This window comes from Musa acuminata, chromosome BXJ1-1 (genome assembly GCF_036884655.1).
Source record: "Musa acuminata AAA Group cultivar baxijiao chromosome BXJ1-1, Cavendish_Baxijiao_AAA, whole genome shotgun sequence".
Taxonomy (NCBI): domain Eukaryota; kingdom Viridiplantae; phylum Streptophyta; class Magnoliopsida; order Zingiberales; family Musaceae; genus Musa; species Musa acuminata.
The window spans coordinates 40,324,116-40,345,038 of record NC_088327.1 but is presented as its reverse complement, the minus strand read 5'-3'; the positions used below and the strand labels follow the sequence as shown (position 1 = coordinate 40,345,038).

Sequence of the window (20,923 nt, the reverse complement as noted above, 5' to 3'; positions counted from 1 at the left end):
AACAGAAAGAGTAAGAAAATAAAAAGAAGCATGTGTATGGAAATCCGATAACCTCATCTAGTTTGTTTGTTTGTGAAAGTATTAATGCATCAGATTAATATTGGTAAACATATATGATTTACATAGTATTAAAAAACTTTATTATTTTTAAAATGCTATAAAATAATTTAGATCTTGATAGTTCAAATAAATATATGGTTTGAATAATTATCTATTATTTTATGTGTTTTTAAGTTATCCTAACTAAATTAATATGAAAACATCAATCATATTATATTTTATAAAGATTATAAAAAATCGTTTGAATACTTTTAGTTTCAAATGATATATGATTGCATCAATGATAAGCGGAAAAAAAATTAATATTTTAGTTTTTTATGACACGATAATTATCTAGTGAACATTGCTATATTGGGTCATATATTAGAATATATTTTAAAAATTAATTTTTTTTCTATATCATAACATAAGGAGATGTATTACCTATATCATAGGGATTAAACATAATTATGGAGAGAATAAACATGATTAAAGCTATTGATAATATTATGACTTTTTTTTCTTAGATATATATACCATAATTGTACTTATATTTATGACCTCTTTGCTATATTTATGGTTATCTGTTAATATCTAATGATAGTCTTTTACACTAAAATGATTTATGATTTGATATTATGATATGCATATAAATGTATGTTATGTAATTTAAAGTATATATGTAAATGTTAAATATTTGTAAACTTTATAAGTATGAGGAAAGTATTTGATGTCTATATATATATACATATATATATTTCAAAAGCATATATTAAATACATAAATATTTGTGTTTAAAAAATTATTTATTGTGTTTGCTTGCATGATTATTTTTTATTTTTTATTTCAAACATGAGGAGTAGCTTATTTGTGTTTCGGATTGAAGAATCATTAAGAGTTTTAGGCATTATTGTATATTGAGATTATTTTGAATATATATTATTTGGAATGAAATATTATGAATTCCATTAAACAGAAGAGAAGAAGAAAAAGGTAGAAAGAGAAAGAGAGAGAGAGAGAGAGAGAGAAAGGAAAAAGAAAGAAAATAATAAAAAATATATATGAAGGATTTGGTTTGATAGTAAATGAAAATTCAGACAAGTCTAGAAAAATTGCATTAGGTATGTTTTTAAATTCCATTATATTCATACTAATCAAATTAGTATACAGGATTAATTAATATAGATGTTCTTAGAATATTTGATATTTATATTATGAAAAAAAAATGATTATACTGAAAAAGAAAAGAAAAGAAAAGGAAACTTCATATTTGTATGATTATATCGAGGATATGTAATTAAAGTAAGTATTCAATGACTTCATCTAGTCTATTTTTTTTTTAAATATTAATGCGTATATTTAAATTTTATAAATACATATAATTTTAATTAAAGTTATTTTTTATTTAAAATAATTATAAAAAAAAATATTATGTTACAAGCATTTATTGATTTATGTTATCTAATTTATATGAAAATATTTGTTCAAAATTATATTTGGAAAGGATTGGAAAAAAAATGTGAATATTATTAGTTTGAAAGGATGTGAAAAAATATTTATTAAAATATTTATTTGATAAAATATGTATATTAATTTTCTAATGAATAAATATATCTACAAGAAAAATGACCATTAGTCACGAACAAATGTCGTCACCAAAACTATAAAAGTCGTCACTAAAATAATTAGTGATGAAATGAGTTGTTATCAGCTTTCACTTACTAAATTATGAATTTTAGTGATGGCTTGCTTTTATGACCCCAATACATTTAAATTATGTCACTAAAAACAAATAAAATAAAAATATATATATACACTTACTAAATTATGAATTTTAGTGATAACTTGCTTTTATGGCCTCAATACATTTAAATTCTGTCACTAAAAACAAATAAAATAATATATATACATATACACTTACTAAATTATGATTTTTAGTGATGGCTTGCTTTTATGGCCAATATATTTAAATTCTGTCACTAAAAACAATATATATATATATATATATATATATATATATATATACTTACTAAATTATGATTTTTAATGTTGACTTGCTTTTATGGCCAATATATTTAAATTCTGTCACTAAAAACAAATTTTATATATATATATATATATATATATATATATATATATATATATATATATATATACTTACTAAATTATGATTTTTAATGTTGACTTGCTTTTATGGCCAATATATTTAAATTCTGTCACTAAAAACAAATTATATATATATATATATACTTACTAAATTATGATTTTTAATGTTGACTTGCTTTTATGGCCAATACATTTAAATTCCATCACTAAAAACAAATAAATTAATAAAATAAATTTTAGTGACAACTTAGGTTTGTAAATAATTTATGATTAAATGAAAAGAGAAATTTCTATCACTAAATGTCAAATTCGGTCGGTCACTAATTTCTTGACAACCTATCAATTTTTAATAATACCAAATTTTACTAAAATTTCTAACAATCAATATATAAAAAAAAATAGAGAAATTGATATTCGAAGCTTCAAATTACAATGTTCATTTTGTCCAAAAATTATTATTAGAGTTGAAACAATCACAAAATCTATAACATCCCCAAAAAAAACAAAACATCATCTTATGCATCTAAATAAAAAAGATATATTTCATGTACATCATCTGAAATCACAATTACATAAAGACAATTTGTTAGGTTGGAAAAAAAGAAGAAGACAAAATGGGATGCATAAAAAAAAAAAGAAGACAAAATGCGCGGGTTCAATTCTTGTTCGCCCATCATATTTTTTTTTAATTTTTATTTTTAATATTCTTATTTATGATGACAAAGAATAAAACTATCACTATTTTTTTTTTACTTTTCCTAATTCTTCTTCCAAGTGCAGGATAAAAAATCACTTGAATTTTATTAAAAAATCTAAAATTTTGGGAAAAAAATGTTTTTTGGGCCTTAAGTTACATTATTTTTACTCGAGTGAAATAATTTTTAATGTCATAATCGAAAACGATATAACCCACCTCTCACATTTGTTAAAAAATTTAAAATATTCAAAAACCTTGGAAATGAGTTGCAAAAGTCTCAATGATCTTTTTTTAATTTTTAAACCTTTAAAATAGATTTTTTTTACTGATTTCTATATTTAAATGGCATAAATTCAATATTTGAAGTGTTGAAATCAGTAAATGGACACATTTTAAGGCTTAAAAATTAAAATAGTGTTTATTTAGCTAATCCTTTGAAAGTCATTTCCAATGTCATATGAAAACATAAGATTTTTAAATTTTATTTTTATATATTTAAAATATATAAAAATAAAAATATTATAATATCATATTCTACTTTATATTCAATAATACTCTTTATTTATTAGTTCTTTATTTTTATAATATTTTAAATGCAATTTTAAGATTAATTTCATAAATATTATATATATATATATATATATATATATATTCATAAATATTAATATCCATGTGTCCATCATACGATACAAAATAACTAACAAGAGGTTATCCATCCTTTTTTCTGGCAATACACTGTGTTGAGCAATAAGTGCTTCTTATCGTCTAATAATTTCATAAAACAAACAAAATGAAAGAAACTTTTAGCAAAAGCCATTTTGCTGTAACATATCAATAAGATATTGAAACTCTTTGGCATCATCAAAGGCAAAAGTTGAAACAAATTGACTCTCAAGGACTTACCAAATAAATGGACACAGCCCAAACAACAATATCCTAACGGATGCACAAAGAACAAACTCCAGCTTCAGAAAGTTGCTATAATGGTTAGGGATATAACAAATGTGAATTTGGGAGCCAAATGTGCTGATTCTTCAAGAGAACAAAATTATATGGAAGCCGGTGGTGGCAAGGATGTTCCAATGTTAAAAGGAAAATGGAGCCTATACATTGGGTGCTTCAGAAATCCAGGTGGGATTTCCTTCTTTGTGATCACTGGATTTCCTTCTTTGTGATCCTCGTTTTAATGCCCCCTGCAGACAAAAAATAACAATATTAGTGCTCTTTGAGAAATATAAAGTGATACTCTATGCAAGTTTAAAGTGTGCGTGTGCACGCGTGTCCATGTCCACGTGCAGCACATCAGCAAGTTGAAGGATGAAAATGCCCTAATGCAGAGATTCGACATAGGGCCAACTTTTGGTCACACTCTAGGTAGGACTTTAGTTCATCTCAAACATTCATCATATATGATAGATGATGGTGAGATAAACATGTGCTACAAGGGAAAAATGTCAATGAAATCCTAATATGGCAGAATGTCTTCCAACTTCCATTCCAGACCCAACAAGGTACAACTGCTCATCATCTAAGGATTTTAGGTAAACCTAACACCAACTCTGTGAGGTACAAGTCCTGATCTAGCCACCATAATATGAACAGTCTGATAACAAAAGTTTGGGAAAAGTTCCACGGACCATTTACTTCCTCAAATTCAACTTCTTTCACCATGTCGTCAGCAGCATGATACTCAAACCTGCATATTCATATAGCAATTAATGTGCATGAGCCGCAAAAATTCTTGAAAATATTTCCACAAAAAGTTCTTATTGCAAAAAATAAATAGAGCACCTATCTATCTGTTAAATCTGCAATAGTTGCTCTTTTGATTTCTCTAGAGTATACGACTTGAAATTTTTACAGCAAAAGACAGACTAACTAAGCTCTCAGTTAATTCACTGATATACAAATTGTCTTAATTTTCATTCCAAATGCACCAAAATTTGATGTCTATCTCAAAATTTTTTCTGAGCAATTTCATAAGGTATGACAAGTTTGCAATCCCATTGAACTCGTATCTCCTGCAAAATCAATTTTAGCTGAACATAGGTGTTTCTTTGCAAAGAAAAAAAGACAAGCTTCACCTTGTCAGCTAACACTAGATAACTTCTAACATACATTTGCAAATTAACATATTTCTTGTACTCATCTCTCTAGAAAAGTTTTAATAAGCAAAAATTTCTTTTCGTTTCTGTCTTTTCTTTTTTCTTTTTCCTTCTGTTTCCCCTTTCTTTCTTATTTATTAGAAGCTTCTAGGCAAGATAACATGCAGGGAAAAGGTCTTAGTTCAGTAAGCAATCTGAGTAAATATGCTTCATATATGAGAATAAGTTACTCAATACTCCTACAAGATAGTAAAGCACTTTTAGGTGCTTAAAAACACATGCCAACAATAAATTTTCTCCTTCTACAGTACAGTTTACATGCCAAAGGACAAACTAAATATTCTAACTGTGGTCGCATGTAAAAAAATGGAAAAGGAATGTCAGGTTAAAAAGGATGGCACAATGCAGAGTTTATCGTACCATGGTATATCGCCCAGTACTAACGATACATACTGGTCTGACAAGGGACCAATACGCAAACCACTTTGTACTAGGTGATATATGCTGAATGACTTCGAATTACCTGATACGAGGACTGTACCAGTTGGAACGATCGAAATTCGATCGTCATCAACCTGTACCGATCGGTAATGGTCATATTTCAACCATTACCAACGGACGACTCGGATCTGACCAATTCCAATGGTCAAATCCATTTAAAAAGGTTTTTAAACTCTTTCCTCACCTCTTTCACCCTCTTTCACTCTCTCAAACTCTCATACTCTCTCAATCTCCTTCTTACTCATTTCTTTCTCTCAGTCTCACATTTGCATTTCTTAAGACTTCACAAAGCTGAGATTTGTGGTTTGGATCAAGCTAATAAGGCTAATTAGGGAGGATTAACACTTAAGTTAGAGGACAAACTCTCTAATCAAAAGTATGTCATTTTTTCTCGATTTTTGATGATTTATAAGATGATTAAGCCTATTCTATGTTCTCAATGTCTAATATGTTATTCGAGGTCATTATGATTGTAGAATAGTATTAATTAATGAGTAATTAAGGGTTTTAATGTTGTGATTAGTGTGTTTAATGCTGATTGTTTTGAAATTAGACACTTAATGGGTCAAATATTTGTATTTCATGCATATTAAGTTGATTTACATGTTTGTGATGGTATAATAGATTTAATTAGGTTTTAATTAAATTTTTAATGCTGTGATTAGTAATTTTAATGATGATTTAATTGAAATTTAACTCATTGGGTCAGTTCAATGTATTTAATACATATTAGGTGTTTGACATGTTTATAGTGGCAAAGAGGACTAATTAAGAATCAAGTGGCAAAGAAGACTAATTAAGGATCAATTAACTATGTTAATGATGTGATTAGTGTATTTAATATTGATTTAATTGAAATTCAAATTATATTGGGTCAATTAAATGTCTTTAATGCCTATTCGAGTGTTTAACATGTTTATAGTAGTGAAATTGAATAATTAGGTAGTAATTAACTATGTTAAAGCTGTGATTACAATATTTAATGATGATTTCATCGTAATTTGGCCTAAAATTTATGTATTTAATGCCTCTTATGATGTTTGATATACTTATAGTGGTAAAATAGGGCTAATTAGGGTTTAATTATTTTTTTACTAATGTAATTAGTGTATTTGATGATAAATTTATCGTTATTTGACCCTTTATTGGGTCAATTTTATGTATTTAATAATTATTAGAGTATTTAACATGTTTAATATGGTAAGAGAGGGCTAATTAAAGAGTAATTAATGTTTTTAATATTATTATTAGTGTATTTAATTATGAATTCATCATAATTTGACCTATATTGAGTAAATTTTATGTATTTAATGCCGAATAGGTTGAATGAGATGTTTATAGTGGCAAAATAGAATATATTATATATAATCGTACCTTGTTATTTCAAATTAGTTCTAATGGCAATTTGTTTATTTGATTCAACTTTGGTAGGAATATGGTACCAAAGGAACAGACACATGATGATGCTTGAGACCATGCTCGAAATATAGATGAAAACCATCATTATTGACAATGCATTTATTGTGACTATATCTGTAAGGTTGGAGGAATTAACTGGACAAAGATATATTTAACCGGTGAGTATCTTAATGTTGCAAAATACAAGAAGGTATCGATGGAGATCTATGTAAGAGCTGAGGAAGAATACTACAGGGCTATGTAAGAACCAATTTATGATGAATATGAGGGTCACGACGATGATATCGACCCGAATCTCAAAGTTGGTATTCGTGCATCATTGGAGCATAAGTACATGTATGAGGAAGTAATGAGTCATCGACAACCTAACTCAATGGGAACATGACGATGGTAGTGGGTCTACGCCATAGGAATTCCAAAGGTCGACTAGCATGAGGCAACCAATTGCCCCTCCTCCTAAATTGAGCCGGATTAGTAGCATGAAGCAGGGTAGAATCCATGGTTTTATCAGATGACTTGGCAGTATGTCAACACTAGATATTATTGATATTGATCCGTAAGCATATCCTCTACAAACAACGAAGTAGACACGAATTGATGATACATATACAAAAGAAAGAAACAGGATGTTGGGAAGGCAATAGCTAAATGGCTCAACTTCCACAGATTTCCTGCAAACACAGTCCAAGATCTATATTATCAAAGCATGGTCTCTTCTATTCAAAAGGCTGACATGAGGATCTAACCTCCAACATTGAAAGAGATCCATGACGTATATTTAGATAAGGTGGTAGAACTGAAGGATTGAATTAAATCCTTCAAGATGGAATGGGACAAATATGAGGTGACACTTATGTATTGGACAGGGTCAATAAGAATGAGTATTATCAATTTTCTTGTGTATTGCAATAGATAGATGGTTTTTTATAAGTTAGTTAATGCTTCCGATAAGATTCAAGATGCAAACTATATTAAAAACCTAATGGACACAATGATAGAGGAGATTGAACCATAATACATTGTCCAGATAGTCATCGGCAATGGAGCTAATTTCAAAAAGATCGATTTACAATTGATAGAAAAAAGAAAAACATTGTTTTTGGCTCCATGTGCAGCTCATTGCATAGATCTAATGTTGAAGGATATTAATGAATTACCATAAGTTAGCAATAGTGTAGCTTGAGCATAGTCCATTATAAAGTTTTTATATAATCATTATTAGGTTCAGTATTTGATGCAAAACTATACAAATGGTGAGATACTCTAACCCGACTCACTTGGCTTGTCACAAATTTCTTTGCTTTAAAGTCAATACAACAAAAGAGGCAGGGTCTCAAGGCAATGGTCACTTCACAGGAGTGGTCCGATTATAGTATTCGAGATCGAGCGATGGAAAAAATGTGAAAAGACTATTTTTTTCTTCTAGATTTTGAGATACTGTGAATGAAAATATAATAGGAGTGAAACCACTTTATGTTATCCTTTGTAAGATCGATATGGATAAGCATCCTCAAATGTCTTATCTTAGACGTATGCTAATTACAACAAGAGAGGAGATCAAGTAAACAATCACAGATGATTTTAAGGTCGAGCAATAATTACATATTATTGATCGGTGGACCGAAGTTCATATGGACCAAGACATCTATGGTACAGGTAAATTCCTATTCAACATAATTTAATTCATAATTTTTTAATATTTGAAAAATTATTACTAACAAAATTATTTGTTTTGCAACGTATTATCTAAATTAAAGCATTCAAATTTGATATTGCCTTGGAACACGATCATATTTACTATCAACACTAAGAAGTGTTATATATCAACTCTTGCCAAACACTATCGATACAACCGATGCTATTATGGAGGGACGATTATTCCAGAAAACAATTGGTTCATTCTTCGATATTATAGTTGTAACGTGTTGTTATAATATAGATCATAGTAGGGAAAATTACACATATGTTCATTATAAACTATATTTAACATCAATTATTTGTTATGTTAATAAAATCATATTTATATCTTTTTGCAGTCTAGTAGTGGATACAATTTGGAGAGAACACACTAAATTTAACGAAGGTTGTTGTCCGTATACTTTCGCAGACGACAACATTGAGACATTACGAACGTAAATGGTTAACGTTTGTATTGATTCATATGAAGGTCCCCGATAGACTATCGTATAGATGGTTAGAGAAACTGGTATATCTCTACTACAATATGCGGCTAAAGTTACGGTGTGCCGAGTTGGACAAGGAGCCAAATGAACCACATATTGATCCTATTTACTTCCAATACTACAACGAAGATTCACAGCCAATGTTAGAGTTGGTTGAAGCAGTGAAGAACTAAGAGGATCCTTTACTTGGTGAGGCGAGAGATCCTTCACGTCCTTCAAGTTTTATCATCGAGACAATAGAAAAAAAGGAAGCATATTATCCCCAACAGGAGGAAGATCCCCTATGTCAGAACGTGACAGAAGGAGCAGGACAACATCGAGACAGACTACTCAAGGAACTAAAGATGCCCAACATACAAAGGCAAAGACAAAGGGAATAGCATCAGTCACACCATTGGAAAGAATCAAGTTGGGCAATGTGACACATTCTCAATCACATTCAGTAACCCGTTTGGTCTAGAGACCTGGTAGTGACGTGAACAGTAGTAACTCGACTGATAATGACGACGACATTGGGGGGTCAATGGTCCCATCTACATAGTTTGAGGGTGGTGTATTGTCACGAACGGTCGTCGCACACCCGCAACAACTCTGTTCAACGAACCGTTCGTCGCTCTCACCTACATGTACAGTTGCTTGGCAGCATGTTTCGACTTGGTTTTAAGTCCTTTTGTTTGTAAAAATGTAAGTTCGAACAAGTTGCAGTGCTACAGTGCGACCGCTCACCGAACCGAGCAAAACAACCATAAAACAGTCCAAAACAGCTTCGTTTTCGCGTGCCACGAGCTGTTTTCTGCAGCTCGCTACTGCACGCGAAACGTCAGCCATCTCAACACCCTAGAACCACCCGGGTGGCACCATGGGGGATGGGGCTTCGGTATAGTGTCGGGCGTTGAACAACCTTTCGTACGTTCGCACGTTACCTTGACGGGAACTTGTTGTCGCGCCCGACACCCCGTGAGCAGCTGTTTGTGGACTTGCAGCTCTTCGTTCAACCCTCTAAAGTCCTTGTTTTCCACCTCTCCCTCTTTTCTCTTGTGCACGTAAGGTGCTTGCTGAATTGCTTGTAAAGCTTTCCCTTTTCGCGAGACGTCGGGACTTGTCCATCGCTCGTTCTTCGAACTCGCTGCACACTTCAGCCTCCTACGGACGTATCCTTCACATGCCGAAGAGAAAGTTTCAATGCTCCATGGCGCCGAGTTTCGATCGCCTTGGGATGGCCGCGAACATTCCATCATCCGCATACAAGTCCATGCATGAGTACCGAATTCTTCGAGTTAGCAATTCTCCTCACCTCTGTGAGCTTTGCATAACTCTTTCGGTTACTGAGCAACTCATTCCACCTTGCATGGTCTCATCCTTTACCAAGCACCTCGCTTGCCTTGAGCACCATCTAAGTATAGTTGTCAACGCCGAGCTGTAGCTCGAGCTCAGCCATCCTAACCTTTGTGCGCTCCGCATTCTTCCAAGCTTGTTTGTTCTCGTGGTGCCTCTTGTGCGAAGGGTTGGCAATTCCTCTGAATGCCAATCTCAGATATCCACTCCTCCGAGTGATTCCTTTTCCCTATATCTCCATGCCCGTTTTCCCCCAAACGGTCGCGTGTGTGCTGGCTGCCCTCAACTCAGCCCCGCTAGGTCCCCCACGTTTGCATGCCAAGTGTTTATATGAGTGCTTGTCCCGCTCTGATACCTTCTGTCACGGACTTAGCTGGTTTGCCTAAGTTATGTGGCACCCTTGCGTGTTCGTCTGCAAAGGTCAGCCTCCCATGGTCCCATTAGGATCCACAAAAGAAAAAACGGGTTAGAGAAAACGCCTCACTCGGGATCCATAAGCAAACATTTCCGAAAACACTTCATAGACAATACAAATTACAAACAGACTTTAGAAGCTCTGAACAGTTGCACAACAAAGGGTCAAAATGATCCACTATAGACTGAATATCTCTCACAAGTGTCCACATGACACAACATTTATTTACAAGCCTAAGAATGCCACCAAATCTAACTAAAATAGGGCTGTTATGCCTTCAACCATTCCTCTACATGCTGTGCAAAGCATAAACAAACAGAGAGACACGGACATACACAAGTATTACATCAAACATCCTGTTTAGAACTTTGTCCGTGACTCTATGGGGAGCCCTTCAAAGTCCATACAGATGCTTCAGACTTCGCTATTGGGGGAGTACTCATGCAGGAGGGTCATTCGGTGGCCTATGAGAGCCGTAAACTCAACGAGACCGAGCGGCGGTATCCAGTGCACGAGAAGGAGATGACAGCGGTGATCCACTGTCTCCAAGTTTGGCGACACTACCTTCTTGGATCGTGATTTGTACTAAGGACAGACAATATCGCTTTGAGCTATTTCCAAACTCAGAGGAAACTCTCCCCAAACCAAGCACGATGGTAGGACTTCCTGGCTGAGTTTGATATGGCAATGGAGTACAAGCCCGGAAAGGCGAATGTCGTGGCCGATGCATTGAGTCAGAAAGTGGAGCGTGTGAATGCCGTACAATTGGAGGGCAGAGGCCAAGCAAGTCAGTTGCACTCCAACTTCCTTTCCAGGATCAGGGATGGACCGTACAGTAATCCCCAAGCAGAAGCCCTGATACAACTCATTAAAGAAGACAAGGCACGACGGTTCTGGTTCCAGGAGGGACTTGTTTACACTAAAGCGAATAGGGTTTATGTTCCTCGAGTGGACAATCTGAGATGTGAACTCTTAAGAGAGTGTCACGATTCCCTTTGGGCCGGACACCCAGGAATTCATAGAACCTTGGCTCTCGTGGAGAGAGCCACGAGAGCCTTCTATTGACCAAAGATGGGGGACTGATGTGAAGGAATATGTTCGAACGTGCCTCATTTGCCAACAAGACAAGGTGGAGCAACAAAAGCCGGTGGGACTTTTGGAGCCGTTGCCCGTACTAGAAAGGTCGTGGGAGAGCATTTCCTTGGACTTCATATTAAGCTTGCTTGCAGTAGGGAGACTCGAATCGATACTCGTGGTGGTCGATCGGTTTTCAAAGTATGCAACTTTCATTGCTGCTCCCCTACACTATTCAGCAAAGGAGGCGACCAAGTTAATGATGAAGGATATGGTGAAGTATCGGGGAGTCTCGCACAATATCATCAGTGATCGAGACGCTCGGTTCCTGGGACGATTCTGGACCGAGCTATTCAAATTATTGGGGTCCAAGTAATACTTCTCCACAAGCCTCCACCCCTAGACGGATGGCCAAACCGAAAGGATAAACTCGCACCTAGAGCAATATCTTCGGCACTACGTGAGTGGCAACCAATGAGATTGGTGAAGTTGTTGGACATTGCCCAATTCTCCTACAACTTGCAGCGGAGCTCTGCGTCCAACAAGAGCCCCTTCGAGATCATTACAGGACAACAAATGTCAACTCCTCACACCATGGCAATCGGGTATACTGGGAGTAGTCCGTCAGCCTACCACTTCACAAAGGAGTGGCACTGAAATGCAGATATTGTGTGGGCTTACTTGAAGAAGGCGGTAAAAAGGATGAAGAAGTGGGCAGACTTGGGAAGGCGACTGCAAGAGTTCAAGGTCGGCGATTTGGTGTTGGTAAAGCTCAAACCAGCACCACTCTAATTCTTTAGGAACAAAGTACACAAAGGATTGATGCACAAGTATGAAGGGCCCTTCCCAATCATCAGCAGGGTGGGCAATGTCTCCTACAAGTTGCAGCTGTCGGCGTGGTTCAAAATTCACAATGTTTTTCACGCCAGCAATCTAAAAGCCTACCACTCGGATCCGCAAGATGCTTCCCGAAGTGTTCCAACTCGGCTACCCCCACCAGAGTCTCCTACGAAAAGCGAGTTGAAACCATTTTAGCGGATCGCAAGATAAAGCTACCCAATGGAGCTGAGCAGACCGAGTACTTGGTGAAGTGGCGAAACCTTCCCCGAACTGAAGCTAGTTGGGAGCTTGAAGATGCCCTGCGACATGAAGAAACAATTATCAACAACTACCAACAAGCATCGACGAGGGCGTCAACAGTTGAAGTAGGGGAGAATGTCACGAATGGTCATCGCATACCCGCAACAACTCCGTTCAACGAACTGTTCCTCGCTCTTACCTACATGTACAACTGCTTGGCAGCATGTTTTGGCTTGGTTTTAAGTCCTTTTGCTTGTAAAAATGTAAGTTCAAACAAGTTGCAGCGTTACAGTGCGGCCGCTCACCGAACCGAGCAAAACAACCCCAAAACAGCTTCGTTTTCGAGTGCCACGGGCTGTTTTCTTCAGCCCACTACTACACGCGAAACGTCAGCCATCTCAGCACCCTGGAACCACTCGGGTGGCACCATGGGGGATGAGGCTTCGGTATAGTATCGGGCGTTGAACAACCTTTCGCAAGTTCGCACGTTACCTTGACGGGAACTTGTTGTCGCGCCCAACACCCGGTGAGCAGCTGTTTGTGGACTTGCAGTTGTTCGTTCAACCCTCTAAAGTCCTTGTTTTCCTCCTCTCTCTCTTTTCTCTTGTGCAAGCAAGGTGCTCGCTGAATTGCTTGTAAAGCTTCCCCTTTTCGCGAGACGTCGGGACTTGTCCGTTGCTCGTTCTTCGAACTAATCAACTTTCTCTTTTACAGGTCTTTCGGGACCTGCAAGAGGTTGCAAGTGGGCTGATCTTTGTGGACGCAAATCGCAAAGCGAAGCGCGACTTAAGCAACGCAAGCTAAGTTCGCGTCTTTGCCGCAAGGGTGCCACATGACTTAGGCAATTCCGACTAAGTCCGTGACAGTATGGACCAAGAAGAAGTATTTTACGCATATCATCCAAGATTCAGATCATGGAGCTCGATGAGATACTGATTAAGTTTATACACGAAAGGATAAGAGGAAGGCAATGAATGATTTTGAGCAGATACGATAAAGCTTACATAACGTAGACACAGAGTAGAGCTCATTGTATTCACAACCATCATATTATAGATAATCTTATGGCCAACAACAGTATGATGATAGTTGGTCATTCTCTTTTAAGCAAGTACGATAATCGATCTTATGATACAGAGTAACAGATTAATGGTGAAAGTAAAAGTTTTGATATTCTCTATCCTTCGCACCAATACATACCAGAATTGTACTTGCCTCAAGAGCCGCCTCAAACATATATGGTTCACTATGATCAAACTACGACCATTACTACATTGATGCAACAATAGCATACAATGTATCGGTATACTACACCATGGAATCAATTTCAAGATTGGATCTGACAAACATATCAAATTGATATACAGATACGTAGGATCAAGGACCCTAATCCCTCACCCATGGAGTCCCGTCATTTTTTTTTATGGTAGAACCAAATATATCTATCAATTGATAACTTGATTCATTTGAATCTTAAAGTTTAAATTATTTAACAAATAATCTAACAATTCAAATCATTTCTTTACAGATAGTTTAATATCAACGGAAGGACGGTCCGAGACTTACCACAAAGCTACTCCTTGAAGCCCGAAAAAGATATATGCAATTATTCTTTCCTTATTCAGATTATTTTTGCTAAATTTATACTAAATTTATATTTATTTTTAACTTAAAAACCTTAATCTAACATTTTTTCTAGTAATTTTTGGAGCTATTTTTGGCTAGTTTTCCGTGTTGTAGGCATGCCTGACCGTATCGACACACAGTATGTACAAAGCAATTTATACCATACTATCGATCAGTCGATATATCAGTTTAGACCAGTATGACGAACCTTGGCACAATGCATGGGAGCACAAGAGGTTGTTCCCAAGACAAACTCTCAATATTCAAGTAGCGAAAGGAGCAACCTTATCATGACACATGGACTCATCATCAAAAAACAATATAAGAAGCTATTTGGAACAAATACCTGTCAGAGAAAACCACCTCAATTTCCTCAGATGCACCCTTAGTGGCTTCCATTAGCACATTTGCAATCTCTATTTTTCTTGTGCTCGCCATAAGACAATCATACTCGGTAGGAACGATGAGTGCAAAAAAATTATCATCGAATTTGCTCAAGCATATCTTTTCAACAGCTGCAAGTGCTATTCGCCTTTTCAAGACATCAGCATCAGGATCAACAAGATAGATAGCAAAATCTGTAATTAGCAAAATATGCTTCTTCATCTTCCCAGATCCAGTGAACTTAACCACCTTGTCAGCAAAAAGAACTGTAATGTCACCTGCAGAGATAATGAACAGTTTTAATCATTTCATGAAACTCTGTCAATTTCAGCAGACTATTCTAGCCTTTCTCAACATAGGTCTCAAATGTTCATCCTGAAAAAAATGGGTTCAAGATATTAAAAACAAAAAAACATGTTAGAATTTCATGCAGTTGTTAGCATTGAGAAAGGATCTGTTGACTAATCTCCAAGAAATTCAGGCACATATAAATGAACGGGAAATCAAATAAACCTGAATCAATGCATAGAACTAACTGTCTTTGCATCTAGTTCTACTTAGAACCCAAATCTAGTTCTACCTGAATCAATGCAAGGATCTGTATGTATGTTCAGGCACATACAAATGAACAGGAAAAAAAATAAACCTAAATCAATGCATAGAACTAACTGTCTTTGCATCTAGTTCTACTTGGAACCCAAATCTAGTTCTACCTGAATCAATGCAAGGATATGTATGTATGTATGTATGTATAGATAGAGAGAGAGCAACTTCTTTTGCAGATCCATCAACCACCTAGTTCCAGTTGAATTTTCTCAGAGCAGAAATCGGTGCCAAATCTAGTAAAAGTTATGCTGGGCATATATTGTAACAGTGGAGTATCAAACCCAAAGAATATTCAACGGTGTATTAGTATCAGAAACAAGAGCTTTAGCATACTAGAGTTATAGCAGCAAAAAAGAGAAAAGATACATGAATAATTAAATGATTGCCAACTAAAATTAATATTTCTAAATCTTAAAGTTGATGATGATTATATAATCTACCAGAATCCATCGGACTTTAGGGATTTTATTTTTTTCATGATACAAAAAATGCAATAACCTTCATGATATTTTCCTGAATTAGAAGTTGAATTATCGAACATAATTTTAACAAATCCTAAATGGCAAGACTTCTTTTACAATCAATTTACTAGGCCAAATACATATACTCTGAAATACAAGGAGGCCAAAGCCAAATCAAGAACCCTAGTGGTTTCAATATTTTGACATGTTCATGCGGCGAATTACCCTACATCTATGCCAAATCTCTTCAGAAAGACCCAAAATTCGTCACCAATGTAGACCATTCAATCGATTGAGCAACAGAAGAAAACGAACCTCCACCAGGAAATAAACAAAGCCAAAAAATTGGCGAACGATGGGATTCATATTGCAACAAAATAAGTAACAGATGGAAAAATTCAACCGGACAGTAAAGTTAACCTTGCTTGGTCAAGATCCTGTGGAGGAAGGGATCGGATGGGACGCCGACGTAGTCCCCCTTGCACTCGCCGAAGAGCGCGGCCCTCCTCCGGACCTTCAATCCCGTGAATTGTCCCATCTCTTCAGCGACTTCCTTTGCCTCCGCCTCTTCATTTTGTGCCTCCAACGCCTTCTTTCCGTCGTATCCTCCATCTCCGTTCTCCTCCTCCACCTCCACTTGGAGCTTCGTCAAGTTCTTGAAGCGATCCATGGCGCTTATGGGAGCGCCGAAGACGAAGATTGAGATGAGGGGAAAAGCCAATTTATAGTACAAATCCGGTCCAAAAATTCGATCAGAAAACCGGGCGATTCGAGTTAAAAGAACCGGACCGGTGTCGACCACTTTATTTTGCCCTTAGGGCTTCTTTCTCTTCGATTGTTGAAGGATAGTAATTCCAGCTTCCACGGCGGATATCGAATCTAATTGGTAGCAAGAGCGCATTCATAATTATAATCTGTATCATGTCATTGTCAAGATTTGGTTTCTGCGGAGGAATTTGACGTTTGAATGATCTGACTGCAGGGTTGCAACAAAGAGGAGAAGGATATACTTGTTTTGGGGGGAGCGCGCGCTCAGATGCAGAGACTAGGGAACTTTAAGCTGCCTCAGTTCTTCAATTTCCCACCTTTCTTCACGTAATCCACTAAATGACTGCTTGCAATTAGATTCCCTTTTCGACTTATTGTTTTTGGTAGCAGGAGAACAATTAGCATCGCTAAATGGATGGGTTGTTCTCTGTTCTTCTTATGTAATCATGTGGTTTCTTTTGATTTATATAAGTTGGAGAGTAATATAATGAGAATAGTAGAATTTCCATTTCTATGGCTTGGTTGCTGCCTAGAAAACGAAGTGTTATCATTTAAGAAAATTTCATTTCGCCTGGGGAGAATCATTTGCACACATGTTTAGAGGAATGACTTCACTTTTAATAGTCTCAACTTTTTAGTTGGATCATTTGGTGTCCTGAAGAGGCGTAATCTCCACCTAATTGCAAGCTAATACTTGTTGACTGAGATGCTTTGTTCCATCGTTTCTTTGTCCATGATTGAACATGTTGATGTCGTTCAAAGGGATTCAGGTTCTCAATAGCAACTTTCAATTCAAGCATATTGTTTTTTTATATTTGTTGGTCTAAAATTCATAATGGGACTTGTCGTAATTGGGAGCAAACCTTCCTTCCCAAATAAATCATATTACTGACTTACCACTTAATTGCTCTCCTCCTCAATTGTGCTTGTTCCTAGCATTACATACCATGACAAGTCTTTCTGAAATAACTCCAGTTGGTAGGAAAAAGAATACCTGTTGCATTCTTTTTTTTTTTTTTGCTTTGGATATTGTGGAGCAAGGAGTTTCTCATCGCACAAATTCACTACCTGCTTATACCTGAAGCATCTTGTGTATCTCAGTGTTCGCCTTGTCATGAACTAGCACTCCTGGATCCTAGCTGTAATGTTTTCTTCGAAAGATACCCTCCACGAACCATTCGCTGGATGAGTTGTACATAAAATTACTATGCTTGTGTTGATTTCCTGTCTGACTGTCAGGATCATGTGATGTATCATTTTTGTAGTTCTTCAGTTGCAATCTATCTTTCTAATTTGCCAGATATTACTTAATTATTTCATGTTTGTGCTTTAGTATGGCTCTTTTACTTTTGAGTTTTGATGCATTGTAAAAATTGCAATTTGATATCGTGGCTTTGTCTCCGCTTTCTCAGCTATATAAAAATAATTCTATCTTAGGTTATGAATTACAAAGTTTTTTTGCATTACAAAGTTTTTTTGCACTCACAAAGTTTTTTTGCGAATGCCCAGGAACAAATCATATAGTTTATATTAGGTTATGAATTACAAAGTTTTTTTGCACTCACACTTTTGTATGCAAAAATGGAGCTTTACGGTGTGCATAAATGGAGCTTTACTCTTCTTTATGCAGAACGAGGTCAAAACATCAATCTCACTCTCTTTTGCTTTTAGTTTGCAGCCAGTGAAGGAAACACGTGAGAAGCAAGTGCAAGTATGGAAGCAGCTGCTACTTGATTACTGCAGAAGTCAAAAGATTTTTGTGATAGGATTGGAAGAAGATTTCCCTCTGTTTTCTAATCCAGTCATTGAAAGTTAGTCGACCTTTTATATGATTACACGGTCATTATCAAGTGATGGAATTAAGATTGAGGTCTATATTTGCATAGTGGGATATATAATTTTGTTTTTCTCTTGGAGCATTCAAATTGCTCACCTAATTCATTTTAATGTTTTTTCCTTCACCATTGCAAATTGAAATTGAGCTGTTGCAAAGATGCTTGTTATTTGAGTTTCTCATGTCTACTCATTGCTAGATTTTGAGAAATACTTTTAACGAAAAACTTTGCGATGGGCTTTTAGGATCTTTAAGCCATGAGGCAAGGGAGGTATTTCTTTCTGCTCTGATAAGTGAAGGTTCGTCTCCAGATATTTTTCATTCACTTTGTTAAGCAGTGTGAATAAAATCAAACATATCATACAGCAAACAACTTCCATATACGGTACACTTCTTTTTGATAACCCTGTTCCTCCCAGGTCATGCCGAATGGATGGATAAAGATCATAGGAAATGTCTGATGCTTTGGTTAAGACTCCAGGAGTGGGCTGATTATATTTTAAACTTTGTGAGTACAAGAGGAAGACATGAGTAGCAAAGAGGGAAGAGTATTCATGTTTAATTATTGTTGTTTTCTCCTGCATTGTTCAGGTGAAAGACAATGGATTGCAGGATGGTGTCATGACCATTGAAGAAATGCGATCAGGAACTGAAACACACGGTACTGGTAATGTCAACATAACTTCCTCAATGTGCTAATCAACCCTCAGGTTCGCGGGCAATATTTTCTAGTTCATTAAACAAAAGAGTGAAACATTTCATGTCGCTTTGTCCACAGGAAAGTGTCTTTATGATTACTATGGTGCTTACTGTTAATTCGACACGTGTTGATGATAATTAGCTCATTTCACTGTTTCTCCTGATCACTTGGCTTTTCTGTCCACCTAATTGACATCCTATTCAACCATATTACTTTGTCATTCTAACATCACATCTTTTGCTGATAAGCTGACACTTTGCATGCCACTTTTTCTATCATTCAAGAGCTTGCTGGGATAGATCGGGGTTTGCTTCTGCGTGTTCTGAGATTACTGGAGCAGAAAGGTAAAGCTACAATATTCAAAGGGACTTCAGCAGATGATGATGGAGTAAAATTTTCTGTCTAATTGGGACACTGTTTTCCAAGCCACCTGTTAATTGTTTCCATACGGTGCTGGAACTCTGATTCTTATTGTGATCATCCTTGCTTTCTTTATGGTATACGTTTTACCTTTTCAGGCTTAAATGAACATTTATTTGCTGCAGATACATCTCTGGTTATTTGAATGGGATCAAGATGTAAATCAAGCTTTTCAGATGTATGCATACTTGGAAAATTTAATCTGTACCAAGTGATTCTGGGCGTGAAACTGTGATGATAGTGTAATGAAACTTGAGCTGTTCTTCAGCACACTATATCGTTTGTTGATTTATACCTGAGTTTTATGCATTTGTGGTTGGATAGAAAACAAGAGGGCTTCGGATTTAGCAACCACGTTTCTTTTTCTAGCATAGACTTGATTCCATCTAAAAGTTTGTAATGGTCGTTCATTTGAGGGACGCCAAATGTGTTAGTGAACGTTCTTATTGAATGATTGGATATAAAAAAATTGCTTAAAAATAGTTCATGATATTTATTTTTTTTGCATTTAGAATGAATATATTATATACATGCGATAGTTATCTATGGAAGCAGTATTCTTTCAGGCAAAAAAAAATGATTTTTACGATTTTATTTCTTGAATCACAAAATTGATTTTGTGATTTGTTTTTTTGGCACCTAACGCAAATAAGCGGTGAAAAGAGAGGTCGAAGTCATTGGACGGAGTTCCTTTTTTCCTTGTTGACGTGGCAACTGATGATTGGATGTGCTGGTCTCCGTCTGAGCCGACGCCCCTGCCGAGCCACTCGATCGGCCTGAGCGCACATTCTAGAAGCCGGCTGACTTGGCCGGTCCTCCGCCTCCTTCCTTGACAGTTTATATATATATATATATATATATATATATATATATAATATAAATATATTTTATATCACAATAAATTGGAAAAATTACGTATATTACATATATAATTATTCCTACAAAGTTGGAAAAGTAACAAGTAGTTGATCATTATACATACTGATAACCATTTCAAAAGGATATATAAAGGGTCAAACAACACTTTATGTTTTATTTCTAAAAAAATATGATAATAATGATTAATATTAGTTTTCTTGAGTTTAAACAAGAGTGACATATATGAAAGTTTTAATATTTAAGATCTTAAAATGTTAGTATAACGTAGATAACCTTTCCTATTTCTTTTAA

General features: G+C 35.5%; 2 protein-coding genes across 6 annotated transcripts; one reads left to right on the top strand and one right to left on the bottom strand.

Moving 5' to 3' along the window:
* Positions 1–3,633: 3,633 nt before the first annotated feature.
* LOC135678944 (uncharacterized) lies at positions 3,634–16,701 on the bottom strand. The gene is made up of 4 exons (XM_065192216.1): positions 16,452–16,701; positions 14,927–15,242; positions 4,480–4,538; positions 3,634–4,035 (listed from the first exon to the last, which is right to left on the bottom strand). Exons 1-4 carry the CDS (start codon positions 16,699–16,701, stop codon positions 3,995–3,997), a joined length of 666 nt encoding a protein of 221 aa, XP_065048288.1. The 3' UTR covers positions 3,634–3,994.
* A 76-nt stretch (positions 16,702–16,777) lies between these two features.
* On the top strand, positions 16,778–20,245 carry LOC104000663 (vacuolar protein sorting-associated protein 25). Of its 5 annotated transcripts, none has more exons than XM_018827830.2 (8): positions 16,778–16,917; positions 17,014–17,126; positions 18,471–18,610; positions 18,879–18,932; positions 19,053–19,141; positions 19,225–19,294; positions 19,618–19,677; positions 19,879–20,245. In XM_018827830.2, the coding sequence occupies exons 2-8, from the start codon at positions 17,068–17,070 to the stop codon at positions 19,896–19,898; spliced, it is 492 nt and encodes a 163-aa protein (XP_018683375.2). In that variant the 5' UTR covers positions 16,778–16,917; positions 17,014–17,067; the 3' UTR covers positions 19,899–20,245. The 5 variants fall into 5 exon arrangements, with proteins under 5 accessions (XP_018683375.2, XP_018683374.2, XP_065048304.1 ...); XM_018827829.2 differs by having other exon boundaries at positions 19,225–19,300; XM_065192232.1 differs by having other exon boundaries at positions 19,225–19,300; positions 19,618–19,783.
* Positions 20,246–20,923: the final 678 nt, after the last annotated feature.